We start from the raw sequence: 22246 nt of genomic DNA on the forward strand, positions 1-22246 counted from the left end.
CTAAGTGACCAATGACCACTGAGTGACCACTGAGTGACCACTGACCACTGAGTGACCACTGACCACTGAGTGACCAATGAGTGACCACTGAGTGACCACTGAGTGACCACTGAGTGACCACTGACCACTGAGTGACCACTGAATGACCACTGCCCAATGAGTGACCACTGAGTGACCACTGAGTGACCACTGAGTGACCACTGCCCACTGAGTGACCACTGAGTGACCACTGAGTGACCACTGCCCCGTCCGCAGGGCCTGTCCGAGGCCGAGGCGGCCGCCCGGCTGGCGCGGGACGGGCCCAATGACCACTGAGTGACCACTGACCACTGAGTGACCACTGACCATTGAGTGACCAATGACCACTGAGTGACCCTGAGTGACCACTGAGTGACCACTGAGTGACCAATGACCACTGAGTGACCACTGAGTGACCACTGAGTGACCACTGACCACTGAGTGACCACTGAGTGACCACTGAGTGACCACTGACCATTGAGTGACCACTGCCCACTGAGTGACCACTGAGTGACCACTCTCGCTGTCCGCAGGGCCTGTCCGAGGCCGAGGCGGCCGCCCGGCTGGCGCGGGACGGGCCCAACGCGCTGCGGCCGCCGCGGGGCACGCCGGGCTGCGTCCGCTTCGGCCGGCAGCTGGCCGGGGGCCTGCAGTGCCTGATGTGGGTGGCCGCGGTCATCTGCCTGATCGCCTACGGCGTCCAGCGCGGCGAGGGCGACCGAGGCAGCTCCGATAACGTGAGTGCACCTGGGCACACCTGGGCACACCTGGGCACACCTGGGCACACCTGGGCACACCTGGGATACAATTGGGATACACCTGGGCACACCTGGGCACACACGGGGCGGGTATCTGCCTGATCGCCTACGGCGTCCAGCGCGGCGAGGGCGACCGAGGCAGCTCCGATAACGTGAGTCACACACCTGGGCACACCTGGGATACACCTGGGCACACCTGGGCACACCTGGGGGCACCCGGAGGGGGAAAAACGGGGAAAAAATGGGGAGAAATGGGGGAAAAATGGAGGGAAACTGAGGCAGATTGGGGAAATGTTGGGGTTTGGGCACCAGGGCGCAGCTGGGGGCACCTGGGCACACCTGGGGGCTGTTAAAGTACACCTGGGCACACCTGGGCACACCTGGGCACACACGGGGCGGGTATCTGCCTGATCGCCTACGGCGTCCAGCGCGGCGAGGGCGACCGAGGCAGCTCCGATAACGTGAGTCACACACCTGGGCGCACCTGGGCACACCTGGGCACACCTGGGGGCACCCGGAGGGGGAAACTGGGGGAAAAACGGGGAAAAAATGGGGAAAAACGGGGAAAAACGGAGGGAAACTGAGGCAGATTGGGGAAATGTTGGGGTTTGGGCACCAGGGTGCACCTGGAATACACCTAGGATACACCTGGGCACACCTGGGATACACCTGGGCACACCTGGGCACACCTGGGGGCACCCGGAGGGGGAAATTGGGGGAAAAACGGGGAAAAAATGGGGAGAAAATGGGGAAAAACGGAGGGAAACTGAGGCAGATTGGGGAAATGTTGGGGTTTGGGCACCAGGGTGCACCTGGAATACACCTAGGATATACCTGGGCACACCTGGAGGCTGTTAAAGTATACCTGGGCGCACCTGGACACACCTGGGGGCAGCTAAAGTACACCTGGGCACACCTGGGCACACCTGGGATACACCTGGGCACACCTGAAGGCAGTTAGAACACACCTGGGCACACCTGGGCACACCTGAGGGCAGTTCTAACCCACCTGGGCACACATGGAGGCAGCTCTAACCCACCTGGGCACACCTGGGCACACCTGGGCGCACCTGGGCGCGGCCGGGCGCTCACCTGGCTCACCTGTGCGCAGCTGTACCTGGCCGTGGCCCTCATGGCCGTCGTGGTGGTCACCGGCTGCTTCGGCTACTACCAGGAGTTCAAGAGCACCAACATCATCGCCAGCTTCCGCAGCCTGGTCCCGCAGGTGAGCGCGCACCTGGCGCACCTGGGCACGCACCTGGGCACGCCTGGAACACCTGGGGATACACCTGGGCACACACCTGGGCGCGCCTGGAACACCTGGGGATACACCTGGGCACACCTGGCGCACCTGGGCACACACCTGGGCACACCTGGAACACCTGGGGATACACCTGGGCACACCTGGCACACCTGGGCACACACCTGGGCAGGCCTGGCGCACCTGGGGATACACCTGGGCACACCTGGCGCACCTGGGCACACACCTGGGCGTGCCTGGCACACCTGGGGATACACCTGGGCAGGCCTGGGCACACCTGGGTACACCTGGGGATACACCTGGGGATACCTGGGCACACCTGGCACACCTGGGCACACACCTGGGCACGCCTGGAACACCTGGGTACACCTGGGGATACACCTGGGCATACCTGGGCACACCTGGGGATACCTGGGCACACCTGGTGCACCTGGGCACACACCTGGGCACGCCTGGTGCACCTGGGGATACACCTGGGCACACCTGGCACACCTGGGCACACCTGGGCACACCTGGGCACACCTGGGCGTGAGCCTGGGTGTGAACCCTGAGTCCCCATTCCATCACCTGGGGGCCTCATTTGCATACCGGGCCCCTCATTTGCATACCTGAGTCCCCATCCTCTCACCTGGGGGCCTCATTTGCATACCTGAGTCCCCGTCCTCTCCCCGGGGTGCCTCATTTGCATGCCGGGGTGCCTCATTTGCATACCTGAACCCTCATTTGCATGCCGGGGCGCCTCATTTGCATACCTGAACCCTCATTTGCATGCCGGGGCGCCTCATTTGCATACCTGAACCCTCATTTGCATGCCGGGGCGCCTCATTTGCATACCTGAACCCTCATTTGCATGCCGGGGCGCCTCATTTGCATACCTGAACCCTCATTTGCATGGCGCGCAGCAAGCCACGGTGGTGCGGGCGGGGCAGACGCTGCAGGTGAACGCGGCCGAGCTCGTGCGCGGCGACCTGGTGGAGATCAAGGGCGGCGACCGAGTCCCGGCCGACATCCGCGTGCTGGCGGCGCAGGGCTGCAAGGTGGGCGCACCTGGGCGCACCTGGGCACACCTGGGGGTACCTGGGGGTACCTGGGCACACCTGGGGGTACCTGGGGGCACCTGGGGGTACCTGGGGGTACCTGGGCGCACCTGGGGGCACCTGAGAGGGATAGGAACACACCTGGGCACAGCTGGGCGCACCTGGGGGCACCTGGGGGCAGCTGGGCACACACCTGGGGGCACCTGGGAACACCTGAGAGGGATAGGAACACACCTGGGCACACCTGGGGGCACACCTGAGAGGGATAGGAACACACCTGGGCACACCTGGGGGCACCTGGGGGAACACCTGGGCACACCTGAGAGGGATAGGAACACACCTGAGCACACCTGGGCACACCTGGGGCACACCTGGGGGCACCTGGGCACACCTGGGGGCACCTGGGGATAGCTGAGAGGGATAGGAACACACCTGGGCACACCTGGGGGCACCTGGGTACACCTGAGAGGGATAGGAGCACACCTGGGCACACCTGAGGGTACCTGGGGGCACACCTGGGCACACCTGGGGGCACCTGGGCACACCTGGGCACACCTGAGAGGGATAGGAACACACCTGGGCACACCTGGGCACACCTGGGGGGTACCTGGGCACACCTGGGGAGAGCTGGGTGGGGACCTGGGCACACCTGGGCACACCTGGGGGCTGCTGGGGGGCACCTGGGCACACCTGGGCACACCTGGGCACACCTGGGCACACCTGGGCGCTGAGGCGCGGGCGGGGCCCCGCCCAGGTGGACAACTCGTCGCTGACCGGGGAGTCGGAGCCGCAGACGCGCTCACCTGAGTGCACCCACGAGTCGCACCTGGAGACGCGCAACATCGCCTTCTTCTCCACCATGTGCCTGGAAGGTGGGCGCACCTGGGCACACCTGGGGCACCTGGGCACACCTGGGGGGGTCTGAGTCCCACCTGGGCACACCTGGGGCACCTGGGCGCACCTGGGCGCACCTGGGGGGGTCTGGGTCCCACCTGGGCACACCTGGGCACACCTGGGGGGGGTCTGAGTCCCACCTGGGCACACCTGGATCTCATCTGGAGGTCAGGGTCACACTTGGGCACACCTGGTCCCACCTGGGCACACCTGGGTCCCACCTGTGTCCCACCTGGGCACACCTGGGCACACCTGGGGGGGGTCTGGGTCCCACCTGGGGCACACCTGGGTCTCACCTGGTGGTCGTGGTCCCACCTGTGTCCCACCTGGGCACACCTGGGCACACCTGGGGGGGTCTGAGTCCCACCTGGTCCCACCTTGGTCCCACCTGGGTCCCACCTGGGTCCCACCTGGTCCCACCTGGTCCCACCCGGGTCCCACCTGGGCACACCTGGATCTCACCTGGAGGTCAGGGTCCCACCTGGTCCCACCTGGTCCCACCCGGGTCCCACCTGGGAGGGTCTGAGTCCCACCTGGTCCCACCTGGTCCCCACCTGGTCCCACCTGGTCCCACCTGGGCACACCTGGGTCCCACCTGGTCCCACCCGGTCCCACCTGGTCCCACCCGTGTCCCACCTGGTCCCACCTGGTCCCACCCAGGTCCCACCTGGTCCCACCCAGGTCCCACCTGGTCCCACCTGGTCCCACCCGTGTCCCACCTGGTCCCACCTGGTCCCACCTGGTCCCACCCGTGTCCCACCTGGTCCCACCTGGTCCCCCCCGTGTCCCACCCGGTCCCCCCCGTGTCCCACCGTGCTCCTCGCCTCACCTCACCTGCGGGCGCAGGTACGGCCACGGGGCTGGTGATCGGCACGGGCGAGCGCACGGTGATCGGGCGCATCGCCAGCCTGGCCTCGGGCGTGGAGAACGAGAAGACGCCGATCGCGGTGGAGATCGAGCACTTCGTGGACATCATCGCCGGCCTGGCCGTCTTCTTCGGCGCCACCTTCTTCGTGGTGGCCATGCTCATCGGCTACCCCCTGCTGCGCGCCATGGTCTTCTTCATGGCCATCGTGGTGGCCTACGTGCCCGAGGGGCTGCTGGCCACCGTCACGGTACGGGCAGGTGGCACCTGGGCGCACCTGGGGACACCTGGAGGGGTTGGAGCTTGTGGAGGTGTTGAGGAACGTTTGAGGTTTTTATGGGTTCTACCAAAAGTTCTGAGGGGTTTGAGGGGTCTTCATGGAGGTCTTGAGGTCCTCGTGGGTTCCATCACAATGTGGAAGGTCTGGGAGACAGGTGGAGACACCTGGGGACACCTGGAGGGGTTGGGGTTTGTGGAGGAACGTTTGAGGTTTTTATGGGTTCTACCAAAGGTTTTTGAGGTTCTCATGGGTTCCATCACAATGTAGAAGGTCTGGGAGACAGGTGGGGGCAGGTGGAGACACCTGGGGACACCTGGAGGGGTTGGGGTTTGTGGAGGCGTTGAGGAACGTTTGAGGTTTTTATGGGTTCTACCAAAAGTTCTGGGGGTTTGGGGAGCTCTTCATGGCCATCGTGGTGGCCTACGTGCCCGAGGGGCTGCTGGCCACCGTCACGGTACGGGCAGGTGGCACCTGGGGACACCTGGGGACACCTGGAGGGGTTGGAGCTTGTGGAGGCGTTGAGGAACGTTTGAGGTTTTTATGGGTTCTACCAAAGGTTTTTGAGGTTCTCATGGGTTCCATCACAATGTGGGAGGTCAAGGAGACACCTGGAGACACCTGGGCGCACCTGGGGGGGGTTGGAGCTTGTGGAGGAACGTTTGAGGTTTTTATGGGTTCTACCAGAAGTTCTGAGGGGTTTGAGGGGTCTTCATGGAGGTCTTGAGGTCCTCGTGGGTTCCATCACAATGTGGGAGGTCAAGGAGACACCTGGAGACACCTGGGTGCACCTGGGGGGGGTTGGAGCTTGTGGAGGAACGTTTGAGGTTTTTATGGGTTCTACCAAAGGTTTTTGAGGTCCTCGTGGGTTCCATCACAATGTGGAAGGTCTGGGAGACAGGTGGGGGCAGGTGGAGACACCTGGGGACACCTGGAGGGTGTTTGTGGAGGCGTTGAGGAACGTTTGAGGTTTTTATGGGTTCTACCAAAAGTTCTGGGGGTTTGAGGAGCTCTTCATGGCCATCGTGGTGGCCTACGTGCCCGAGGGGCTGCTGGCCACCGTCACGGTACGGGCAGGTGGCACCTGGGCGCACCTGGGGACACCTGTGGGCGTTGGGGTTTGTGGAGGCGTTGAGGAACATTTGAGGTTTTTATGGGTTCTACCAAAAGCTGTGGAAGATCTGAGGTCCTCATGGGTTCCACCACAATGTGGGAGGTCAAGGAGACACCTGGAGACACCTGGGGACACCTGGGGGGTTGGGGTTTGTGGAGGCGTTGAGGAACGTTTGAGGTTTTTATGGGTTCTACCAAAGGTTTTTGAGGTCCTCATGGGTTCCATCACAATGTGGAAGGTCTGGGAGACAGGTGGGGGCAGGTGGAGACACCTGGGGGGGGTTGGAGCTTGTGGAGGAACATTTGAGGTTTTTATGGGTTCTACCAGAAGTTCTGAGGGGTTTGAGGGGTCTTCATGGAGGTCTTGAGGTCCTCGTGGGTTCCACCACAATGTGGGAGGTCAAGGAGACAGGTGGGGGTCACCTGGCAGGTGAGGACAGGTGAGGACAGGTTAGAACACCTGAGCACAGGTGACACCATGAGGATTTTATGAAGCTCAAGGTGAAAACCCCGACGTCTTTATGGGGTCCCACCACAGTGTGGAGGTCAAGGGGCAGGTGAGGGACACCTGGCAGGTGAGAACAGGTGAGAACACCTGGGCGCAGGTGACACCATCAGGACTGATGAAGCTCCAGGTGAAAACCCCAACGTCTTTATGGGGTCCCACCACAGTGTGGGAGGTCAAGGGGCAGGTGAGGAACACCTGGCAGGTGAGAACAGGTGAGAACACCTGGGCACAGGTGACACCATCAGGACTGATGCAGCTCCAGGTGAAAACCCCGACGTCTTTACGGGGTCCCACCACAATGTGGGAGGTCAAGGGGCAGGTGAGGAACACCTGGCAGGTGAGGACAGGTGAGGACAGGTTAGAACACCTGAGCACAGGTGACACCATGAGGATTTTATGAAGCTCAAGGTGAAAACCCCGACGTCTTTATGGGTTCCCACCACAATGTGGGAGGTCAAGGGGCAGGTGAGGGACACCCGGCAGGTGAGAACACCTGGGTGCAGGTGACACCATGAGGATTTTATGAATCTCAAGGTGAAAACCTCAACGTCTTTATGGGGTCCCACCACAATGTGGAGGTCAAGGGGCAGGTGAGGGACACCTGGCAGGTGAGAACACCTGGGCACAGGTGACACCATGAGGATTTTATGAAGCTCAAGGTGAAAACCCTGACGTCTTTATGGGGTCCCACCACAATGTGGGAGGTCAAGGGGCAGGTGAGGGACACCTGGCAGGTGAGAACACCTGGGCACAGGTGACACCATGAGGATTTTATGAAGCTCAAGGTGAAAACCCCGACGTCTTTACGGGGTCCCACCACAACCTGAGTGGGTCAGGGTGGGACAGCCGAAGAAACCCCTCACCTGCGGGGGTGCCCCTCACCTGGCCAGGTGTGCCCTCACCTGGCCAGGTGTGCCTGTCGCTGACGGCCAAGCGCCTGGCGCGCCGCAGCTGCGTGGTGAAGAACCTGGAGGCCGTGGAGACGCTGGGCTCCACCTCGGTCATCTGCTCCGACAAGACCGGGACCCTCACCCAGAACCGCATGGCCGTGGCCCACCTGTGGCTGGACGGGCAGGTGCTCGCCGCCGACACCACCGAGGACCAGTCCGGTGAGGGATGGGCGCACCTGGGCACACCTGGGGGCACCTGGGGAGGGGTGGGGGCACACCTGGGTGCACCTGGGGACAATTGGGGACACCTGGGGACAATTGGGGACACCTGGGCACACCTGGGGGCACCTGGGGAGGGGTGGGGGCACACCTGGGCGCACCTGGGGACACCTGGGGACACCTGGGGACACACCTGAGGGTACCTGGGCACACCTGGGCACACCTGGGGGCACCTGGAGACACCTGGGGGCACCTGGGGACACCTGGGGACACACCTGAGGGTATCTGGGCACACCTGCGGGCACCTGGGCACACCTGGGGGCACACCTGAGGGTACCTGGGCACACCTGTGGGCACCTGGGGGGCACCTGGGGACAATTGGGGACACCTGGGCACACCTGGGGGCACCTGGGCAAACCAGGGACATACCTGGGGATGCCTGGGCACAGCTGGGGGCACCTGGGGGCACCTGGAGACACCTGGGCACAGCTGGGGGGGGTCTGAGTCCCACCTGGGCACACCTGGGGGCACCTGGGCACACCTGGGGGCACCTGGGGACACGTGGGCACAGCTGGGGGGGGTCTGAGTCCCACCTGGGCACACCTGGGGGCAGCTGGAAGGGACCTGAGCACACCTGAGGGGATTCTGTGCACACCTGGGACATACCTGGGGGCACCTGGGCACACCAGGGGCACACCTGGGCACACCTGGGCACACCTGGGCACACCTGGGACATACCTGGGCACACCTGGGCACACCTGGGACACACCTGGGTACACCTGGGACATACCTGGGCACACCTGGGCGCACCTGGGTGCACCTGGGTACACCTGGGGGCAGTTGTAACACACCTGGGCACACCTGGGGCACACCTGGGCACACCTGGGACATACCTAAGCACACCTGGGCGCACCTGGGTGCACCTGGGTACACCTGGGGGCAGTTGTAACACACCTGGGGCACACCTGGGCACACCTGGGGCACACCTGGGGGCACCTGGGACACACCTGGGCACACCTGGGACACACCTGGGCACACCTGGGTACACCTGGGACACACCTGGGCACACCTGGGCACACCTGGTCTCACCCGTGCCCACCTGTGCCAGGTGCGGCCTTCGAGCAGCGCTCGGCCTCGTGGCCGCTGCTCAGCCAGGTGATCACGCTCTGCAACCGCGCCCAGTTCAAACCCGGCCAGGACGGCGTGCCCGTGGCACAGGTGGGACTGGTTTATACTGGGTTATACTGGTTTGGACTGGGAGGGACTGGTTTATACTGGGTTATAGTGGTTTGGACTGGTTTGGACTGGTTTATACTGGGTTATACTGGTTTGGACTGGGAGGGACTGGGAGGGACTGGTTTATACTGGTTTGGGCTGGGTTATACTGGTTTATACTGGTTTGGACTGGTTTATACTGGGTTATACTGGTTTATACTGGGAGGGACTGGGAGGGACTGGTTTATACTGGTTTATACTGGTTTGGACTGGTTTATACTGGGTTATACTGGTTTATACTGGGAGGGACTGGGAGGGACTGGTTTATACTGGTTTATACTGGTTTGGACTGGTTTATACTGGGTTATACTGGGTTATACTGGTTTGGACTGGGAGGGACTGGGAGCGACTGGTTTATACTGGTTTATACTGGTTTGGACTGGTTTATACTGGGTTATACTGGTTTATACTGGGAGGGACTGGTTTGGACTGGTTTATACTGGTTTATACTGGTTTGGACTGGTTTATACTGGGTTATACTGGTTTATACTGGGAGGGACTGGGAGGGAATGGTTTATACTGGTTTATACTGGTTTGGACTGGTTTATACTGGGTTATACTGGGTTATACTGGTTTGGACTGGGAGGGACTGGGAGCGACTGGTTTATACTGGTTTATACTGGTTTGGACTGGTTTATACTGGGTTATACTGGGAGGGACTGGGAGCGACTGGTTTATACTGGTTTGGGGTTTTTCGTTACTGGTTTATACCGGTTTGTACTGGTTTGGGGTTCCTGGTTGATACTAGTTTGGGGTTTTGCATTACTGGTTTATACTGGTTTGGACTGGTTTGGAATGGGTGGGACTGGGAGGGACTGGTTTATACTGGTTTATACTGGGAGGGACTGGTTTGGATTGGGTTATACCGGTTCGGACTGGTTTGGAATGGGTGGGACTGGTTTGGGGTTACTGGTTTATACTGGTTTGCGGTTACTGGTTTATACTGGTTTGCATGGGTTTGGGGTTACTGGTTTATACTGGTTTGGAGTTACTGGTTTATACTGGTTTGGGGTTTTGTTACTGGTTTGGGGTTTTCGTTACTGGTTTGGGTTTGGGGTTACTGGTTTGGGGTTACTGGTTTATACTGGTTTGGGGTTTTTGTTACTGGTTTGGTGTTTGTGTTACTGGTTTGGGGTTTTCGTTACTGGTTTTGGGTTTTCGTTACTGGTTTGGGGTTGGGGTTACTGGTTTGGGGTTTTCGTTACTGGTTTTGGGTTTTCGTTACTGGTTTGAGTTTGGGGTTACTGGTTTGGGGTTTTCGTTACTGGTTTTGGGTTTTCGTTACTGGTTTTGGGTTTTCGTTACTGGTTTTGGGTTTTCGTTACTGGTTTGAGTTTGGGGTTACTGGTTTGGGATTACTGGTTTATACTGGTTTGGGGTTTTTGTTACTGGTTTGGTGTTTGTGTTACTGGTTTGGGGTTTTCCTTACTGGTTTGGGGTTTTCGTTACTGGTTTGGGGTTTTCCTTACTGGTTTGGGGTTTTTGTTACTGGTTTGGGGTTTTCCTTACTGGTTTGGGGTTTTCGTTACTGGTTTTGGGTTTTCGTTACTGGTTTGGGGTTTTCCTTACTGGTTTGGGGTTTTCCTTACTGGTTTGGGGTTTTCGTTACTGGTTTTGGGTTTTCCTTACTGGTTTGGGTTTGGGGTTACTGGTTTAGGGTTACTGGTTTATACTGGTTTGGGGTTTTCCTTACTGGTTTGGGGTTTTCGTTACTGGTTTGGGGTTTTTGTTACTGGTTTTGGGTTTTCGTTACTGGTTTGGGGTTTTTGTTACTGGTTTGGGTTTGGGGTTACTGGTTTATACTGGTTTGGGGTTTATGTTACTGGTTTGGGGTTTTCCTTACTGGTTTGGGGTTTTTGTTACTGGTTTGGGGTTTTTGTTACTGGTTTGGGGTTTTTGTTACTGGTTTGGGTTTGGGGTTACTGGTTTATACTGGTTTGGGGTTTATGTTACTGGTTTGGGGTTTTCCTTACTGGTTTGGGGTTTTCGTTACTGGTTTGGGGTTTTTGTTACTGGTTTGGGGTTTTCGTTACTGGTTTGGGGTTTTTGTTACTGGTTTTGGGTTTTCGTTACTGGTTTGGGGTTTTCCTTACTGGTTTGGGGTTTTCCTTACTGGTTTGGGGTTTTCCTTACTGGTTTGGGATTTTTGTTACTGGTTTGGGGTTTTCCTTACTGGTTTGGGGTTTTCCTTACTGGTTTGGGGTTTTCCTTACTGGTTTGGGGTTTGGGGTTACTGGTTTGTACTGGGAGGGGGGTGGGCGTGTCCTCACCGCGGCCCCGCCCCCAGCGTGACGTCATCGGTGACGCGTCGGAGTCGGCGCTGCTGAAATTCGCGGAGGTGACGTCGGGGCCGGTGGCGGCCGCCAGGGGGCGCTTCCCGAAGGTGGCGGAGCTGCCCTTCAACTCCAGCAACAAATTCCAGGTGGGAGCCCACAGGTGGGACAGGTGGGACAGGTGGGACAGGTGGGACCCCACAGGTGGGACAGGTGGGACAGGTGAGATATGGATAGGTGAGACCCCACAGGTGAGATCCCACAGGTGGGACAGGTGAGATATGGATAGGTGTGACCCCGCAGGTGGGACAGGTGAGACAGGTGGGAGCCCACAGGTGGGACAGGTGGGACAGGTGGGACAGGTGAGATATGGACAGGTGAGACCCCACAGGTGGGACAGGTGGGACAGGTGAGATATGGACAGGTGAGACCCCACAGGTGGGACAGGTGAGATATGGACAGGTGGGACCCCACAGGTGGGACAGGTGAGATATGGACAGGTGGGACCCCACAGGTGGGACAGGTGGGACAGGTGGGACCCCACAGGTGGGATAGGTGGGACAGGTGGGACCCCACAGGTGGGACAGGTGGGACAGGTGGGAGCCCACAGGTGGGACAGGTGAGCACCCACAGGTGGGACAGGTGAGATATGGACAGGTGGGACCCCACAGGTGGGACGGTGAGACCTGACAGGTGAGACCCCACAGGTGGGACAGGTGGGACAGGTGTGCCAAAAGTGTAATAGAGGTGTATCTCAGGTGTATCTCAGGTGTATCTCAGGAATATCTCAGGTGTCTCAGGTGTGTCTCACCTGTCCCAGGTGTGTCTCACCTGTCTCAGGTGTGTCTCAGGTATCTCAGGTGTCTCAGGTGTATCTCAGGTGTACCCCAGGTGTATCTCAGGTGTGTCTCACCTGTCCCGGGTGTGTCTCACCTGTCTCAGGTGTACCCCAGGTGTGTCTCAGGCGTGTCTCAGGTGTGTCTCACCTGTCCCGGGTGTGTCTCACCTATCCCAGGTGTGTCTCACCTGTCTCAGGTGTGTCTCAGGTGTACCCCAGGTGTGTCTCAGGCGTGTCTCAGGTGTGTCTCACCTGTGCCCCGCAGGTGTCGGTGCACGAGGCGGGCCCGCAGCAGCTGCTGGTGCTCAAGGGCGCCCCCGAGCGGGTCCTGGAGCGCTGCCGGGGTTACCTGCGGGCGGGGGAGGAGCGGCCGCTGGACCCCGAGTGGAGGCGGAGCCTGGAGGGGGCGTGTCTGGAGCTGGGGGGGCGGGGCGAGAGGGTGCTGGGTGAGTGGGGGAGGGGCTGGGGTGGGGGAGGGGAATGGGCGCCCGACCCCTCCCCCCGCCTTCCGTTGGAACCCCTCAGGGTCCCCAAATCCCCATGAATGGCCCCAAAATGGCGCCAAAATGGCATCAAAATGGCCGCAAAATGGCCGCAAAATGGCCACAAAATGGCATCAATGTGGTCCCAAAATGGCCTCAAAATGGCTGCAAAATGGCCACAAAATGGCACCAAAATGGAACCAAAATGGCCTCAATGTGGTCCCAAAATGGCCCCAAAATGGCCTCAAAATGGCGCCAAAATGGCCTCAAAATGGCGCCAAAATGGCCCCAAAATGGCCCCAAAATGGCCCTAAAATGGCCTAAAAATGGCCTAAAAATGGCCTCAAAATGGCCACAAAATGGCCTCAATGTGGTCCCAAAATGGCCCCAAAATGGCCCCAAAATGGCCACAAAATGGCGCCAAAATGGCCCCAAAATGGCACCAAAATGGCCTCCAAATGGCGCCAAAATGGCATCAAAATGGCCCCAAAATGGCCTCAAAATGGCCACAAAATGGTGCCAAAATGGCCTCAAAATGGCCCCAAAATGGCCACAAAATGGCCTCAATGTGGTCCCAAAATGGCCGCAAAATGGCCACAAAATGGCCACAAAATGGCACCAAAATGGAACCAAAATGGCCTCAAAATGGTGCCAAAATGGCGCAAAAATGGCTTCAAAATAGCCCAAAAATGGCCGCAAAATGGCGCCAAAATGGCCCCAAAATGGCACCAAAATGACCCCAAAATGGCCCCAAAATGGCTTCAAAATGGCCCCAAAATGGCCTCAAAATGGTGCCAAAATGGCGCCAAAATGGCCTCAAAATGGCCTCAAAATGGCGCCAAAATGGCGCCAAAATGGCGCCAAAATGGCCTCAAAATGGTGCCAAAATGGAACCAACATGGCCTCAAAATGGCACCAAAATGACCCCAAAATGGCCACAAAATGGCGCCAAACTGGCCTCAAAATGGCCTCAAAATGGCCCCAAAATGGCCCCAAAATGGCGCCAAAATGGCCCCAAAATGGCCACAAAATGGCCCCAAAATGGCGCCAAAATGGCCCCAAAATGGAACCAAAATGGCCCCAAAATGGCCCCAAAATGGCGCCAAAATGGCGCCAAAATGGCCCCAAAATGGCCCCAAAATGGCTCCAAAATGGCCCCAATGTCCCCATTGTCCCCGATGTCCCCGATGTCCCCATTGTCCCCAATGCTGTCCCCAGGGTTCTGCGCCCGCTGGCTGCCCGCCGGCACGGTGACCATTGATGTCCCCATTGATGTCCCCAATGTCCTCAATCCCCATTGATGTCCCCAATCCCCCCGATGTCCCCAGTGTCTCCAATCCCCCCAATGTCCCCAATGTCTCCAATGTCCCCAATGTCCCCGCTGTCCCCAGGGTTCTGCGCCCGCTGGCTGCCCGCCGGCACGGTGACCATTGATGTCCCCATTGATGTCCCCAATCCCCCCGATGTCCCCAATCCCCCCAATCCCCCCGATGTCCCCAATGTCCCCAATGTCCCCATTGGTGTCCCCATTGTCCCCAATGTCCCCAATGTCTCCAATGTCCCCAATGTCCCCGCTGTCCCCAGGGTTCTGCGCCCGCTGGCTGCCCGCCGGCACGGTGGCCGCGGGGACGCCGCCCGAGGCGCTGGCCGAGGTGGCCACCGGGCTCTGCTTCGCGGGGCTCGTGTCCCTCATCGACCCGCCCCGGGCCACCGTGCCCCAGGCCGTGCGCAAGTGCCGGACGGCCGGGATCCGGGTACGGACACGGGGGGACACGGGGACACCGGGGGGACACGGGGACATTGGGGGGATTTGGGGACATTGAGGACACGGGGACACCGGGGGGACACGGGGACACCGGGGGGATTTGGGGACACTGGGGGGATTGGGGACATTGGGGGGATTGGGGACACTGGGGGGATTGGGGACATTGAGGACACCAGGACACTGGGGGGACATGGGGACACTGGGGGGATTTGAGGACATTGGGGGGATTTGGGGACATTGGGGGGATTGGGGACATTGGGGGGTTTGGGGACATTTGGGGGGATTGATTTGGGGACATCAGGGGGGGGATTGGGGACATTTGGGGGGATTTGGGGACATTGGGGACATCGGGGACATTGGGGGGGGATTGGGGACATCCGGGGAGATTTGGGATGTTGGGGACATTGGGGACACTGAGGTGGAATGGGGACATTGGGGGGACATTGGGGACATCTGGGGATTTGGGACATTTGGGGGGATTTGGGGACATTTGGGGGGATTGGGGACATTGGGGACATTGGGGACATCGGGGGATTGGGGACATTTGGGGGGATTTGGGGGGATTTGGGGACATTTGGGGGGATTTGGGGACATCGGGGGGGGTTTGGGGACATTGGGGACATTGGGGGGATTGGGGGACATCAGGGACATCAGGGGGATTGGGGACATTGGGGACATTGGGGACACTGGGATGGAATGGGGACATTGAGGACCTTGGGGGGATTGGGGACATTGGGGGGTTTGGGGACATCAAGGGGGGATTGGAGATCTCGGGGGGATTGGGGACATCGGGGACATTTGGGACATTATGGACATTAGGGACACTGGGATGGATTGGGGACATTGGGGACCTCGGGGGGATTTGGGGACATTTGGGGGGATTTGGGGACATTTGGGGACATTTGGGGACATTGGGGGATTTGGGGACATTGAGGAAAGACGAGGAACAATGGGGAAAAAAGCGAGGAAATTGGGAAAATTGGGATCGGGGACGTTTGGGGACATTTGGGGTGATTTGGGACTTTGGGGACATCGTGGGGGTTGGGGACATTGGGGACATTGAGGAAAGATGAGGGAAAATGGGGAAAAAAATGAGGAAATTGGGAAAATTGGGATTGGGGACGTCGGGGGGATTGGGGACCTTGGGGACATTGAGGAAAGATGAGGGAAAATGGGGAAAAAAATGAGGAAATTGGGAAAATTGGGATTGGGGACATTGGGGGGATTGGGGACCTTGGGGACATTGAGGAAAGATGAGGGAAAATGGGGAAAAAAATGAGGAAATTGGGAAAATTGGGATTGGGGACGTTGGGGGGATTGGGGACATTGGGGACATTGAGGAAAAATGGGGAAAAATGGGGGAAAAAGTGAGGAAATTGGGAAAATTGGGATTGGGGACATTGAGGATTGGGGACATTGGGGACATTGAGGAAAAATGGGGAAAAAAGCGAGGAAATTGGGAAAATTGGGATTGGGGACATTGAGGACATTGAGGAAAAATGGGGAAAAATGGGGGAAAAAGTGAGGGAATTGGGAAAATTGGGATTGGGGACATTGAGGATTGGGGACATTGGGGACATTGAGGAAAAATGAGGAAAAATGGGGGAAAAGCGAGGAAATTGGGAAAATTGGGATTGGGGACGTCGGGGGGATTGGGGACCTTGGGGACATTGAGGAAAAATGAGGAAAAATGGGGGGAAAAGTGAGGAAATTGGGAAAATTGGGATTGGGGACATTGGGGGATTGGGGACATTGGGGAAAGATGAAAAATGGGGAAAAATGGGGGAAAAAGCGAGGAAATTGGGAAAAATGGGATTGGGGACATCAGGGGGATTGGGGACATTGAGGACATTGAGGAAAAATGGGGGAAAAAGTGAGGGAATTGGGAAAAATGGGATTGGGGACATTGGGGGGATTGGGGACATTGAGGACATTGAGGAAAAATGGGGAAAAAAGCAAGGAAATTGGGAAAATTGGGATTGGGGACATTGAGGACATTGAGGAAAAATGAGGAAAAATGGGGAAAAAAGCGAGGAAATCGGGAAAATTGAGATTGGGGACATTAAGGATTGGGGACAACGGGAATTTGGGGCGATTTCGGGGGGATTCGGGAACACCGGGGGGGGGGTGGCGGCAGCCCAGGTGAGCCCAGGTGAGCCCAGGTGAGCCCAGGTGCCCCCAGGTGATCATGGTGACCGGTGACCACCCGGTGACGGCCAAGGCCATCGCGGCCGCCGTGGGCATCATCTCGGAGGGCAGCGAGACCCCCGAGGACGTGGCGGCGCGGCTGCAGGTGCCCCTCGAGCAGGTGGAGCCCAGGTGAGGGATGGGGAGGGACAGGTGAGGGACGGGGAGGGACAGGTGAGGGACGGGGGAGGGACTGGGGTGGGACAGGTGAGGGACGGGGAGGGACAGGTGAGGGATGGGGAGGGACAGGTGAGGGACGGGGAGGGACAGGTGAGGGATGGGGGAGGGACAGGTGAGGGATGGGGAGGGACAGGTGAGGGACGGGGAGGGACAGGGGAGGGACGGGGGAGGGACAGGTGAGGGACGGGGAGGGACAGGTGAGGGACAGGAGGGACAGGTGAGGGATGGGGAGGGACAGGTGAGGGACGGGGGAGGGACAGGTGAGGGACGGGGGTGGCATGGGGTGGCTCAGGTGTGTGACAGGTGTGTCCCAGGTGTGTCTGTGTTGGATCAGGTGTGTCCCAGGTAATTCAGGTGTGTCTGTGGCGGCTCAGGTGTGTGATAGGTGTGTCCCAGGTGTGTCTGTGTTGGATCAGGTGTGTCCCAGGTAACTCAGGTGTGTCCCAGGCGTGTCCCAGGTGTATCTGTGGTGGGTCAGGTGTGTCCCAGGTGTGTCCCAGGTAACTCAGGCGTGTCCCAGGTGTATCTGTGGTGGCTCAGGTGTGTCCCAGGTGTGTCCCAGGTAACTCAGGTGTGTCCCAGGTGTGTCCCAGGTAACTCAGGCGTGTCCCAGGTGTGTCTGTGGTGGCTCAGGTGTGTCCCAGGCGTGTCCCAGGTAACTCAGGTGTGTCCCAGGTGTGTCTGTGGTGGCTCAGGTGTGTCCCAGGCGTGTCCCAGGTAACTCAGGTGTGTCCCAGGTAACTCAGGTGTGTTCCCCCAGGCAGGCGCGGGCACGGGTGGTGACCGGCTCCGAGCTGGGGCTGTGGGTGTGTCAGTGGTGGCTCAGGTGTGTCCCAGGTGTGTCCCAGGTAACTCAGGTGTGTCCCAGGTGTGTCCCAGGTGTGTCCCAGGTAACTCAGGTGTGTCCCAGGTAACTCAGGTGTGTCTGTGGTGGCTCTGGTGTGTGACAGGCGTGTCCCAGGTAACTCAGGTGTGTCCCAGGTGTGTCCCAGGTAACTCAGGTGTGTTCCCCCAGGCAGGCGCGGGCGCGGGTGGTGACCGGCTCCGAGCTGGGGCTGTGGGTGTGTCAGTGGTGGCTCAGGTATGTGACAGGTGTGTGATAGGTAACTCAGGTGTGTCCCAGGTGTGTCCCAGGTGTGTGACAGGTAACCTGTCCCCAGGCAGGCGCGGGCGCGGGTGGTGACCGGCTCCGAGCTGGGGCTGTGGGTGTGTCAGTGGTGGCTCAGGTGTGTCCCAGGTGTGTCCCAGGTAACTCAGGTGTGTCCCAGGTGTGTCAGTGGTGGCTCAGGTGTGTCCCAGGTAACTCAGGTGTGTCCCAGGTGTGTCAGTGGTGGCTCAGGTGTGTCCCAGGTAACTCAGGTGTGTCCCAGGTAACTCAGGTGTGTCCCAGGTGTGTCCCAGGTAACTCAGGTGTGTTCCCCCAGGCAGGCGCGGGCGCGGGTGGTGACCGGCTCCGAGCTGGGGCTGTGGGTGTGTCTGTGGTGGCTCAGGTGTGTCCCAGGTAACTCAGGTGTGTCCTAGGCGTGTCCCAGGTGTGTCTGTGGTGGCTCAGGTGTGTCCCAGGTAACTCAGGTGTGTCCCAGGTATGTTCCAGGTAACTCAGGTGTGTCCCAGGCGTGTCCCAGGTAACTCAGGTGTGTCTGTGGTGGCTCTGGTGTGTGACAGGCGTGTCCCAGGTAACTCAGGTGTGTCCTAGGCGTGTCCCAGGTAACTCAGGTGTGTCTCAGGTGTGTCCCAGATGTGTCCCAGGTAACTCAGGTGTGTCCCAGGTAACTCAGGTGTGTCCCAGGCGTGTCCCAGGTAACTCAGGTGTGTCTCAGGTGTGTCCCAGATGTGTCCCAGGTAACTCAGGTGTGTCCCAGGTAACTCAGGTGTGTTCCCCCAGGCAGGCGCGGGCACGGGTGGTGACCGGCTCCGAGCTGGGGCTGTGGGTGTGTCTGTGGTGGCTCAGGTGTGTCCCAGGTAACTCAGGTGTATCCTAGGCGTGTCCCAGGTGTGTCCCAGGTAACTCAGGCGTGTCCCAGGTGTGTCTGTGGTGTCCCAGGCGTGTCCCAGGTAACTCAGGTGTGTCCCAGGTGTGTCCCAGGTAACTCAGGCGTGTCCCAGGTGTGTCTGTGGTGTCCCAGGCGTGTCCCAGGTAACTCAGGTGTGTCCCAGGTAACTCAGGTGTGTTCCCCCAGGCAGGCGCGGGCGCGGGTGGTGACCGGCTCCGAGCTGGGGCTGTGGGTGTGTCTGTGGTGGCTCAGGTGTGTCCCAGGTGTGTCTGTGGTGTCTCAGGTGTGTCCCAGGTGTGTCCCAGGTAACTCAGGTGTGTCCCAGGTGTGTCCCAGGTGTGTCCCAGGTAACTCAGGTGTGTTCCCCCAGGCAGGCGCGGGCGCGGGTGGTGACCGGCTCCGAGCTGGGGCTGTGGGTGTGTCTGTGGTGTCTCAGGTGTGTCCCAGGTGTGTCCCAGGTGTGTCCCAGGCGTGTCTGTGGTGGCTCAGGTGTGTCCCAGGTGTGTCCCAGGTAACTCAGGTGTGTCCCAGGTAACTCAGGTGTGTCCTAGGCGTGTCCCAGGTGTGTCCCAGGTAACTCAGGTGTGTTCCCCCAGGCAGGCGCGGGCGCGGGTGGTGACCGGCTCCGAGCTGGCCGCGCTGGCCCCGGGGGCTCTCGAGGAGCTGCTCCGGACCCACCCCGAGATGGTTTTCGCTCGGACGTCGCCCCAGCAGAAGTTGGTCATCGTGGAGAGCTGCCAGCGCCTGGTGGGCACACCTGGGCACACCTGGGCACACCTGGGCACACCTGGGCACAACCTCATTTTCACCGCTCCTTCCTGATTTTTTTTTTCCCGGTTTTTTTCCCCATTTTTTTCCCATTTCCCCCCCATCTTTCCCCATTTTTTCCCATTTCCCCCCATTTTTTCCCCATTTTTCCCCATTTTCCTCATCTTTCCCCATTTTTCCCCATTTCCCCCCATTATCCCCCATTATCCCCCATTATCCCCCATTTTCCCCCATTTTCCCTCCATTTTTCCCCATTTTCCCTCCATTTTTCCACCATTTTCCCTCATTTCCCCCCCATTTTCCATTTTTCCCCATTTCCCCCCTTTTTTTTCCCATTTTCCCCCATTTTCCCTCATTTTCCCCCATTTCCCCCATTTTCCCCATTTTCCTCCATTTCCCCTCCATTTCCTCCACTTTCCCTCCATTTCCTCCCATCTTTCTCCATTTTTCCCCATTTTTCCCCCATTTCCCCCACGTTTCCCCATTTTCCCCCATTTTTCCCCATTTTCCCCTTTCCCCATTTTTTCCCATTTCCCCCCATTTCCCTCAATTTTCCCCCATTTTTCCCCATTTCCCCCCATTTTCCTCATTTTTACCAATTTCCCCCCAATTTTCCCCATTTCCCACAATTTTCTCCCGTTTTCCCCCATTTTTTTGCCATTTTCCACCCGATTTTCACCATTTTTTCCCCATTTCCCCCCAGAATTCCCCATTTTTTATTTTTCCCATTTTCCCCAAAATTCCCCATTTTTTATTTTCCCCATTTCCCCCCAAATCCCCCATTTTTTTTCCCATTTCCCCAACCCCATTTCCCTCATTTCCCCCAATTTTCTCCCCCATTTTTCCCCATTTTTTTGCCATTTTTCACACGATTTTCACCATTTTTTCCCCATTTCCCCCCAGAATTCCCCATTTTTTATTTTCCCATTTCCCCCCAAAATTCCCATTTTTTTATTTTCCCCATTTCCCCCCAAATCCCCCATTTTTTTTCCCATTTCCCCAACCCCATTTCCCTCATTTCCCCCAATTTTCTCCCCCATTTTTCCCCATTTTTTTGCCATTTTTCAACCAATTTTCACCATTTTCCCCCATTTCCCCCCCAAATTCCCATTTTTTATTTTCCCCATTTCCCCCCAAAATTCCCCATTTTTTAATTTTTCCCATTTCCCCCCAAATTCCCCATTTTTTATTTTCCCCATTTCCCCCCAAATCCCCCATTTTTTCCCCATTCCCCCCAATTTCCCCCCTGTTTCCCCCCATTTCCCCCCATTTCTCGGCCATTTTCCACCCGATTTTCACCATTTTTTTTTGTTTTTTGCCCAAATTCCCCCTTTTTCGGCCCGTTTCGGCCGCAGGGCGCCATCGTGGCGGTGACGGGCGACGGCGTCAACGACTCGCCGGCGCTGAAGAAGGCCGACATCGGCGTGGCCATGGCCCCAAACCCCCAAATGTCCCGAAAATCCCCCAAAATTAACAAAAATACCAACAATACAAAAAAAAATTCCCCAAAATTCCTCAAAAATTCCTAAAAAATCCCCAAAAATTCCTCAAAAACTCCCCCAAAATCCCCAAAAATCTCCAATGTCCCCAGCTCCATTTCCCCCATTTTTTCCCCAATTTCCTCCATTTTTTTGCCATTTTTCACCCGATTTTCACCATTTTTCCCCATTTCCCCCCAAAATTCCCATTTTTTAATTTTCCCCATTTCCCCCCAAATCCCCCATTTTTTTTCCCATTTCCCCAACCCCATTTCCCTCATTTCCCCCAATTTTCTCCCCCATTTTTTCCCCCATTTTTCCCCTTTTTTTTGCCATTTTTCACCCAACTTTCACCAATTTTTCCCCATTTCCCCCCAAAATTCCCCATTTTTTATTTTTCCCATTTCCCCCCAAATCCCCCATTTTTTATTTTCCCCATTTCCCCCCAAATCCCCCATTTTTTTCCCATTTCCCCAACCCCATTTCCCTCATTTCCCCCAATTTTCTCCCCCATTTTTCCCCTTTTTTTTGCCATTTTCCACCCAATTTTCACCAATTTTTCCCCATTTCCCCCCAAATTCCCCATTTTTTATTTTCCCCATTTCCCCCCAAATCCCCCATTTTTTATTTCCCCATTTCCCCCCAAATCCCCCATTTTTTCCCCATTCCCCCCAAATTTTCCCCCCCACTCCCCCCCCATTTTCCCCATTTCTCGGCCATTTTCCACCCGATTTTCACCAATTTTTTTTGTTTTTTTCCCAAATTCCCCCTTTTTCGCCCCGTTTCGGCCGCAGGGCGCCATCGTGGCGGTGACGGGCGACGGCGTCAACGACTCGCCGGCGCTGAAGAAGGCCGACATCGGCGTGGCCATGGCCCCAAACCCCCAAATGTCCCGAAAATCCCCCAAAATTAACAAAAATACCAACAATACCAAAAAAATTTCCCCAAAATTCCTCAAAAATTCCTAAAAAATCCTCAAAAATTCCTCAAAAACTCCCCCAAAATCCCCAAAAATCTCCAATGTCCCCAGCTCCATTTCCTCCATTTTTTCCCCAATTTCCTCCATTTTTTTGCCATTTTTCACCCGATTTTCACCAATTTTTCCCCATTTCCCCCCAGAATTCCCCATTTTTTATTTTTCCCATTTTCCCCAAAATTCCCCATTT

At 57.8% G+C, this 22246-nt stretch overlaps 1 protein-coding gene across 1 annotated transcript in view; it reads left to right on the forward strand.

Moving 5' to 3' along the window:
* The first annotated feature begins 628 nt into the window (after positions 1–628).
* LOC110483038 (potassium-transporting ATPase alpha chain 1) overlaps positions 629–22246 on the forward strand; it is a 32338-nt gene continuing 10720 nt past the window's right edge. The window contains exons 1-12 of the mRNA XM_077789810.1: positions 629–755; positions 1888–2001; positions 2940–3074; positions 3829–3946; positions 4815–5083; positions 7642–7840; positions 8949–9058; positions 11403–11537; positions 12492–12672; positions 14293–14462; positions 16656–16792; positions 19431–19581. Of these exons, the coding sequence (XP_077645936.1) occupies positions 678–755; positions 1888–2001; positions 2940–3074; positions 3829–3946; positions 4815–5083; positions 7642–7840; positions 8949–9058; positions 11403–11537; positions 12492–12672; positions 14293–14462; positions 16656–16792; positions 19431–19581 (1797 nt within the window). The 5' untranslated portion in view covers positions 629–677. The remainder of the gene's footprint in view (positions 756–1887; positions 2002–2939; positions 3075–3828; positions 3947–4814; positions 5084–7641; positions 7841–8948; positions 9059–11402; positions 11538–12491; positions 12673–14292; positions 14463–16655; positions 16793–19430; positions 19582–22246) is intronic.

Source organism: Lonchura striata, chromosome 37, assembly GCF_046129695.1.
Source record: "Lonchura striata isolate bLonStr1 chromosome 37, bLonStr1.mat, whole genome shotgun sequence".
Classification (NCBI taxonomy): Eukaryota; Metazoa; Chordata; class Aves; order Passeriformes; family Estrildidae; genus Lonchura; species Lonchura striata.